The sequence below is a fragment of the Ipomoea triloba genome, chromosome 7, assembly GCF_003576645.1.
Source record: "Ipomoea triloba cultivar NCNSP0323 chromosome 7, ASM357664v1".
Classification (NCBI taxonomy): Eukaryota; Viridiplantae; Streptophyta; class Magnoliopsida; order Solanales; family Convolvulaceae; genus Ipomoea; species Ipomoea triloba.
In genome coordinates this window covers 3,196,057-3,205,387 of record NC_044922.1, presented here as the reverse complement: position 1 = coordinate 3,205,387, position 9,331 = coordinate 3,196,057, and the positions used below count along the sequence as shown (strand labels likewise).

At 37.1% G+C, this 9,331-nt stretch overlaps 1 protein-coding gene across 9 annotated transcripts in view; it reads left to right on the top strand.

The window, feature by feature from the left end:
• Positions 1 to 9,331, top strand: part of LOC116025078 (alpha-glucan water dikinase, chloroplastic-like) — a 13,720-nt gene extending 4,389 nt beyond the window's left edge. For all 9 annotated transcript variants that reach the window (XM_031266150.1, XM_031266151.1, XM_031266149.1 and 6 more), the window contains 21 exons: positions 467 to 601; positions 801 to 963; positions 2,908 to 2,997; positions 3,079 to 3,264; positions 3,548 to 3,610; positions 3,701 to 3,763; positions 3,860 to 3,919; positions 4,017 to 4,169; positions 4,299 to 4,382; positions 4,908 to 5,084; positions 5,177 to 5,283; positions 5,688 to 5,901; positions 5,994 to 6,097; positions 6,189 to 6,321; positions 6,490 to 6,615; positions 6,842 to 6,952; positions 7,278 to 7,376; positions 7,643 to 7,816; positions 8,480 to 8,572; positions 8,722 to 8,837; positions 8,928 to 9,331. In XM_031266150.1, the coding sequence (XP_031122010.1) occupies positions 467 to 601; positions 801 to 963; positions 2,908 to 2,997; positions 3,079 to 3,264; positions 3,548 to 3,610; positions 3,701 to 3,763; positions 3,860 to 3,919; positions 4,017 to 4,169; positions 4,299 to 4,382; positions 4,908 to 5,084; positions 5,177 to 5,283; positions 5,688 to 5,901; positions 5,994 to 6,097; positions 6,189 to 6,321; positions 6,490 to 6,615; positions 6,842 to 6,952; positions 7,278 to 7,376; positions 7,643 to 7,816; positions 8,480 to 8,572; positions 8,722 to 8,837; positions 8,928 to 9,132 (2,656 nt within the window). In that variant the 3' untranslated portion in view covers positions 9,133 to 9,331. The remainder of the gene's footprint in view (positions 1 to 466; positions 602 to 800; positions 964 to 2,907; positions 2,998 to 3,078; positions 3,265 to 3,547; positions 3,611 to 3,700; positions 3,764 to 3,859; positions 3,920 to 4,016; positions 4,170 to 4,298; positions 4,383 to 4,907; positions 5,085 to 5,176; positions 5,284 to 5,687; positions 5,902 to 5,993; positions 6,098 to 6,188; positions 6,322 to 6,489; positions 6,616 to 6,841; positions 6,953 to 7,277; positions 7,377 to 7,642; positions 7,817 to 8,479; positions 8,573 to 8,721; positions 8,838 to 8,927) is intronic.

Sequence of the window (9,331 nt, the reverse complement as noted above, 5' to 3'; positions counted from 1 at the left end):
GGGGGGGGGGGGGGGGGGGGGGGGGGGGGGTGTTGATTGGAGGAAAAATACTCTGTTAGGTTGGACTGTCCTGCAATGACTTCTGAAACTGGCTATTAAGTGCTCATGCAGAGTCTTGTTTGATTGGAACTAGTTGAAAATCAAGAGTTAATTTGAATGTACAGTATGGTGCTCTGAGTTGAAGCAAAGTGTTAAATTATTGAATGATTCAAATGTTCTATGTCACGCTAATTTCAAATAACCATGTAGTTCTTCATTGATACATCTCTTATCTTTGCACATGTCTATGTCTTACTGACCTAGCAATGGAATTTAGGATAGTGTGTTTTATATATGCCCTTCTAGTGCTCTTATATATAAGTAATACCTTGCCTGATAAGACATGATTTATTTACTAGTCCTTTGGATTATCAAGTATCTCTTTGAAAAATGGTCCTTTGAACGTAATTTCTTTTTCTCTACATAGGTTTAATATTGCAGCTGACTTGGTAACAGAAGCGACAAATGCCGGTGAGCTAGGTTTTGCCGCAATCCTTGTGTGGATGCGGTTTATGGCTACAAGACAGCTTATATGGAACAAAAACTACAATGTAAAGCCACGGTAAGATTCTTTCAAATAGGTTCTCTTTTTCTTCTGTGTTCAGATTGTTATTCTTTAAAAAGCGTTGAAGTGCCATGCTCTGTAATTTTTCATCTGGTATAATAATAATTTAAAGGCTTGAGGCTTGTTAGTGCATGATTTCCTTTTGTAAGGCATGCTAATTTTTGACCATGCATGCTTTTTTGCTAATTTGATGCAGTGAGATCAGCAGATCTCAGGACAGGCTGACAGATATGCTGCAGGATGTTTACATAAGTTGTCCACAGTACCGTGGATTATTGCACATGATTATGTCGACTGTGGGGCGTGGAGGAGAAGGAGATGTAGGGCAGCGCATAAGGGATGAAATACTGGTTATTCAGGTAAATTTAAACTTCTTTGACTTTAGAATCTTATTGTTGAATTTGGAGGATGGAATGGCCTGGTGGGTGGGAATAGCAACCACCCGCCAGTTAGGCGGAAGCAAAGTTGAAGAATTAAGTACTTGAAAGATATTGAAAATATATGATTCTATATTATCTGTGTGTTTCTAACAAAGAAACATAGTACATATATATACACATACACATAACTGTAAGTACCTATCCATAACTGACACCTATTCATAAACAGACACAACCCTATAGATAAACCTAACTCTTTATTTTTCAACACTCCCCCTCAAGCTGGAACATCTAAAAGTTCCAAGCTTGGATTAAAACATACACTCTACCTTACTTTAAATTACAAATGAAGATTACAAGCAGCTAGAGAATAACAGTGCTGGATGGCTTCGAAGGGACAATGATATACACAACCCATGGGAATGAAAGCACCAAGGGAGAAGCTTGTCACGAACAACCTCACAGCAACATAAGCTCTAGGATTTGCCAACAACAATCTTCATCAAGAGCGGTAGAGCAAACAAAGCATGAGCAACAAAGGGGATGAAGAAGAGCCCATAGTAATGAGAAATACACCCAAAGAATAAAGTATGAATACCGGGAACACCACATGGTTGTTGTTTACACCCTCTTATAGGATAAAGTGAATAACAAAAAAGGCTTCTGGAAATAAAAAAGAGCCAAACTTGAAAACCCTAGGGAATAAAAATATGGTATTCTGAAAATTAAGAAACAAATACGGTTATACCAAAACACCCCGGAAAGAAGTTTGGCAACAAACCCAAAAAGACTTCAAACTTCACCAAAAGGTCCAAAGAAGGTCAAAACAACAATCTGGAATTTTCGCCGGAGAAATACATCACAAGGAAAAATACACAGATGGAGTCGCAGAGGACCGACGGGAATATCTGGAAATTTTCGCCGGAAAATACTGCCGGAGGAGGCCACACGTGCCGGCGCGTGAGGTCGGAAGTCCGGCGACGGTGGCGGCGCATGGAGGCGCGACGGTGGCAGCGCATGGAGGCGCGTGGCGGAGGAGATGGCGATGTTGCTTGCTGAGTCAGGCTCGCCGGAGACGGTAGAAGAGATGGGTAACACCAATTTGACAAAAGAACTCACCAAAAGCAAGTAATTTGAAAAATTAGGGTTTCGCGTGAACAGTAACTTATGGGTACTACTGTTCATGCGACTGAAAAGGAATGCAATTTTGATGTTTGAAAAACCCTAGGAAAGTAGGCTCTGATACCATGTTGAATTTGGAGGATGGAATGGCCTGGTGGGTGGGAATAGCAACCACCCGCCAGTTAGGCAGAAGCAAAGTTGAAGAATTAAGTACTTGAAAGATATTGAAAATATATGATTCTATATTATCTGTGTGTTTCTAACAAAGAAACATAGTACATATATATACACATACACATAACTGTAAGTACCTATCCATAACTGACACCTATTCATAAACAGACACAACCCTATGACAAAATAGAGGTTTAACACAGAAAATTAGAGGCTAGTATTTACTGACCAGAACTGAAAAATGATGGAAAACAGATGTTTCTGAGTTCTGAAATAACAAATCTGTGTTATATCTTCATTAGCTAGCTGATACATCTATATATACATGAGAAAATAGACAAGTTTCCTGAAATTCTGCACTATTTACTGCTGCCTAACATTTCTGCTACCTAACATTTCTGCTGCCTAACTTTGCTGCTGTTAACTTTACTGCCTAACTTTGCTACTGTTTATTTTACTGCTGCCTAACACATAATAATTATAATAATCTCAACAATCAGAAATATACTACACATTTTGCTGCTGCATTGACACCCTATAGATAAACCTAACTCTTTATTTTTCAACACTTATATTCTAGTTTCCAAGCAATGGTAACTGATATTGATAACTTATTTATAACTGCAGAGGAAGAATGATTGCAAAGGTGGAATGATGGAAGAATGGCACCAGAAACTGCATAACAACACTAGCCCTGATGACATTGTGATCTGCCAGGTATCAAGGATGCTACTTTGAGGGATCTTTTCTCTATATACGGTTGCCTTTTAAGCTGTTAAGGTGGATTATCCTTTGCAGGCATTAATTGACTATCTCAACAGTGATTTTGATATTAGTATTTATTGGAAAACCCTGAATTCCAATGGAATTACAAAAGAGCGCCTACTAAGTTATGATCGTGCTATCCATTCTGAACCAAATTTTAGAAGAAACCAAAAGGAAGGCCTCTTACATGATCTTGGAAGCTATATGAGAACATTGAAGGTTGGTGACCACACAATTCTTGAGGGAGTACTATATCACACAATTTTTAAGTCTAACTTAGGCATGCGTGAACTAGTGTGGTCATAAGAATCGCAAATAAACTTGATTTAGAATTCTAATTGATTTTGATAGAAAGAATCACTATTCCTTTGAGGTTTGCTACTCAGACAGGACTACAGGAGTGTTCACAAAATAGTCTCTGTTTTTTGAACAAGTTCATATTTGCTTTACTTTCTAATATGACTGAGATAGGGAACTTAGTTAGCTTTTAAGTTTTGCACAGGCAGTCCATTCAGGTGCTGATCTTGAGTCCGCCATAGGAAATTGCATGGGATACAAAGCTGAGGTAATATGTTAATAGGAATTCTGTTGCTACAATTGATTTCTTTATTTATCCCATAGTCTGAAATGGTTCTTCATTATCCTCATTCCTCAGGGTGAAGGCTTCATGGTTGGTGTGCATATAAATCCAGTATCAGGCTTGCCATCAGGATTTCGGGTATAACATTGCAAGCCATCCATCATATTGCACCTGTGTGATAATTCATTCCAGTTGATAACTAATGAGTTTCTCATAAAAACATTTTTTTGGTAGGAGTTGCTTCAGTTCATCTTAAATCATGTGGAAGATAATAATGTGGAAGCTCTCCTTGAGGTCTGTCATCCTCTTTTCCTAGTGACCTTAATCTGCCATGATATTTAGGACCTTCTTTTAATTTTTTTTTTCTTTTTTGGTTATCTTTTATATTCAGGGTTTGCTAGAGGCTCGTGAAGAGCTTAGGCCATTGCTTTCCGGACCAAACAACCGCCTGAAGGATCTTCTATTTCTGGACATTGCCCTTGACTCTACTGTGAGGACAGCTGTAGAAAGGGGGTATGAGGAACTGAATGCTTCTAATCCGGAGGTATGTTTAATTTACTTATTATTAAAAGTATTTTTCTTACATTGATATAGTATTGACTTGTATTAATTCTGAATTCTTTCAAAAGATTTATCCTAAGGTAATATTCATGGTCCTGTTCTTTTATCACAGAAAATTATTTATTTCATCTCCCTTGTTCTTGAGAATCTTGCACTCTCTGTGGATGATAATGAAGATTTTGTCTATTGCTTAAAGGTATGTGCAAAGTAGTCTTCTCAATTTTCTTCTGCAGTTCTACTTATTCTGATTCTCGTCATGCATTATTTTGGCTAATGAGCTAATCACAGTGTTTCCTGCCAGATATTATTACATTTTTTTAATGCTTATGCATAAAAACTAATATGTTTAAAAAAAAATGCATAAAAACTAATAGCAATAACTTTGATTGCAATATTCCTAGAAGTGTTCTTACTTTCTAGCAAAAAAATTATCACAAGGTGAACCATATCTTTTCCTCCATGCCTTTAAAAAAATCATTCCTCATATTTCTAGCTTCACCGCTAGGATAGAAATCCAGCTTTTATGGGCTACATCAAAGGTAGCTTCTCTATGTGTAATGTGCTTGTACAAGTCTTCATAACTGCATTGTGCCTAACATGCTATACAAATTATTTCCTAGCTTCACAGCTTACATGGTTAGGTAAGACTTAAAAAATCACTAGTTAAGCACATTTAGCAGATAATTTTACACTAACATTCAGCACCATTGATTATATGAAGGGATGGAACCAAGCACTGAGCATGTCAAAAAGTGGAAATAATTCCTGGGCTTTATTTGCTAAATCAGTCCTTGACAGAACCCGGCTTGCTCTTGCAAGCAAAGCAGAGTGGTACCATCATCTATTGCAACCATCTGCAGAATACCTTGGATCAAAACTGGGGGTTGATCAATGGGCAGTATGTTACTAACACAGAAAAGGAAACATAATACTTCTTCACCTTGTTGCACCAAGTATCCAAATAATTACTTAAATACCCTCTTATTGCAGGTGAGCATATTCACTGAAGAAATAATACGTGCTGGATCAGCTGCTTCCTTATCCTCACTTATTAATCGACTTGATCCTGTTCTTCGACAAACAGCTCAATTGGGAAGGTTGATTGGATTGCCACTACCTCTTATTGAACTGTTTTAAACAATTTTACCCATAGTAGGTGCTAATGACTTATAATTGCTCCTGTTTGGGAACAATGACAAGCATTAATGGGATATTACTTCACAGGTTTCTCACAAGAAATATTTTTTAGTTCACATGTACTTGACTAATATATGCTAACTATCTAGTTCACAACTTATGCCTCCTGAACCAACTACATTTTTTTTTCTTTAAATTTCTGGTCACTGAAGATATGGGTGTCAAGCTTTTTTGTTTGTGAAACCAAAAGTGAATTCTGTAAAACCATTGGTAGAAATTGAAAATAACAGAAGGGAAGATTTTGGGGTAGCAAGATCTTTTTGATAACTTAATCCTCTTAATTAAAATAATTGTGTTTTTGCAGTTGGCAAATCATCAGCCCTGTTGAGGCTGTTGGTTACATTGTTGTTGTGGATGACTTGCTCTCTGTTCAAAACAAATCTTATGACAAACCGACAATTTTGGTAGCAAAAAATGTGAAAGGGGAAGAGGAAATTCCTGATGGTACAACTGCAGTGCTAACGCCAGACATGCCAGATGTTCTTTCTCATGTTTCGGTTAGAGCAAGAAATGGCAAGGTAGTATCTTAATGTGACTGTTGTAGCGTGTAAACATGATGCAGTATGAATTATTGTAATATGTGATACTAGAGGAATTTACCCTTTGGCAGGTTTGCTTCGCAACATGCTTTGATCCTAATATTCTGGCTGAACTTCAAGCAAAAGAAGGAAGGGTTTTGAGCTTAAAGCCTACATCAGCAGATATAGTCTATAGGTAAACTTATCTAATTCTAAAACCTTTGTTGAAATGTTGTTTTCATATGCAGAAGTCATTAATAACTTCTTCTGCTCTTCCTTATATTCAGTGAGGTGAAAGATGATGATATCCTGAGATCAATTGATATTACAGATGGTGACTCTTCACAATCTTTGACATTGGTAAAAAAACATTTTGCTGGTAGATATGCAATAGTATCTCAGGAATTTACAAGTGAATTGGTAAGGCTTTCATTTTACTTTTGATCAAAACTTGCTTGATTTTATCTTGTTTTAATTGAAGTTTCTGTAAAACATTTTGCACATCAATGTAATCTATTTTACTTATACAAAGTATATTTTAATTCATTCCAGAAATGATAAAATTATCACACACTTGAATATGCCTAGGTTGGAGCTAAATCACGCAATATAGCTAGTTTGAAGGGAAAGGTACCATCTTGGATTGGGATTCCTACTTCAGTGGCCATACCATTTGGAGTTTTTGAACAAGTTCTTTCAGACACTACAAATCAGGTTCTATTCTATTCCAAAGCTGTTTTAATTGATATTTTCTGGTAGCTTCAGTTTCTATCAACTGCTGTTTCTTAAGCTAACATATTCTCAGGATTGTGCAAGTAATTGGTTAGTTCATCTGATGATTCACTTCAGTGTCTTGTGCCAAGTAGTATTAGAAATTTAGTTTCCTTTTATTTTTATCTTAATGTGATGTTTAGCATGTTTGTGTTCGAAAACTTGGCAGGGCGTGGCAACTAAATTGCAAGTTCTCAAGAAAAGATTATCTGAAGGAGAGTTCAGTATCCTTGGTGAAATCAGAAAAACAGTTTTAGAACTTTCTGCACCATCCCAACTGGTATTGTTTATCTTCTTTTTTTTTTTTTTTTTTTTTGTCATCCACTCTCTTACACTTTTCTGTCATTTTTATTTACCTTGGTATGTGTTCTGTGACTATACATGCTTCCAAGTTCCACTGATATTGGTCCTTGTTAATAAGTTAGACACTTATGGAGTTGTCCGCTGGACAAAGTTGAATGTTGATAGTTGATATACACATTTGGGTTGAGGAGTCAGATGTTAGGCTGTCAGCATTTATTCCTTACTACTAGTAATTATAGAAGTTAGCTATATTTGTTCTGGGAGTTAGCTTGCAAACTTATGTGCCTCAAATCATATTTCAGGTGAAAGAACTCAAAGACAAGATGAAAAGTTCTGGTATGCCTTGGCCTGGTGATGAAAGTCCAAAGCGGTGGGAACAAGCTTGGATGGCAATCAAAAAGGTAAAACTATTTAACTTCCTATCATTGCCTCAACCCTATGTTATGGGATAGTAATCAGTAACTAAAACTGTACTAGAAATCTAGTGCCAAAGTAGCTCCTTTCTTTTAGTTAAGAGTCCCACATTGAAAAATAAGAGAGAAACATATGAGTTTAGCAGCCATGGGTTAAACTTTTTCCTGGATCCACTCCAGCTGATACACAGGTATCCTTTTCGCTGATGGAGCACTTTTAATGCATGTGCATTGCCATTTATTACTATTTCCAGGTGTGGGCTTCAAAGTGGAACGAGAGAGCATATTTTAGCACAAGGAAAGTGAAGCTCGATCATGATTATCTATGCATGGCTGTCCTTGTTCAAGAGATAATAAATGCTGATTATGCATTTGTTATCCATACAACTAACCCATCCACGGGAGATTCTTCTGAGATATATGCTGAGGTAATGCAATATCAACTTGCTTTTCAGGCTTATGTACTTAATAATAAATTACTTTGGAGCATTGCACCATTGTGGCCCATTTGGATTATATGTGTGGACAACATGCCTGCCTTTTGTTTTAAATGTCTTTAAATAGCATTAATTTGAATTTAACAAGTTGAAATATTTTGAAGAGCCCCCATGATTTTTTTTTTTGAATTCAACTGACCGTACAGCCTGTTGAAGCACAAAGAGTCAATTTCGATATCTCCTCCACTGAGGCTCGAACTCATGACCTTTCACTTGAGGGAGGCCACTACATGCCATTTGAGCACAAGGTGCTTGGCAACCAATAAGAGCCCCCATGATTAAATATAGTCTTTCTGAATTAATCTGAGTTTTAGATCCTTTTCTGGAATGAGGATTTCATGGATCTTAAATCCTGTGAACAACCAATTGTTACCTAAATGTTACTTTGACTTAGGAGTTATGAGTTCTGAATCTATTGTGTATTCTGATTGGCAAATCTATATGTGCGCACAAACTCCTAAAACCAATAGTTCACTTGCTGCTGCTATCTACTTGTGAGTGAAAATATAGGAAGAGATATTTTGGATGCATACATACGCACTATAGTTAATAGCCAAAGATATGCGTGCTCATGTATGTCTCCAACTGGTATAGGTTGTCAAAGGCCTAGGGGAAACACTGGTTGGGGCTTATCCAGGTCGTGCTATGAGCTTTGCCTGCAAAAAGAATGATCTCAGCTCTCCTCAGGTGATTAACTGGACCTTTTAATCGTTTAGAGACAAACACATGCTGCCCATTTTATTCGACGTTTTTACTCTTTGAACTGCTCACCATATATGAACTGAACGCCTCCTGTTTAATAAGAGGTGTAACTGACTACTTTTGAGTATTTTCAGGTACTAGGTTACCCAAGCAAACCCACAGGCCTCTTCATAAGGCCATCCATAATCTTCCGTTCAGACTCCAATGGCGAAGATTTAGAAGGTTATGCTGGGGCAGGGCTTTATGACAGGTAAACCCCAACACAAATTTTATGTTCAATAGGTTGGTTTTGTGGTGATCCTTAATTAGCTAGAGCATGAACAACTGTACATTATTTCAGCGTGGCAATTGATGAAGCGGAAAAAGTGGTACTGGACTACTCGTGTGATCCACTAATAACGGACTCCAATTTCCGTCAATCAATCCTCTCCGGAATCGTTAGTGCTGGGAGAGTGATTGAGGAGCTGAATGGATCTCCTCAAGACATTGAGGGTGTGGTGAAGGATTCCAAAATTTACGTCGTACAGACAAGACCACAGATGTGATCTTCAAATGCTGCATGCGCGTCCACATCTTCAGATTCAGTTTGCAATGTCGTTAAGGTTGCTAAATTTTAGATTAATGTATTATTATTATTATACAGGACTTAGACTACATTATAAATTGTATATAATTATATATCATCATATGGCTTATTGTAAGACAACCATGATTAAATGATATTGGATGTGATTTTTTTTGTTA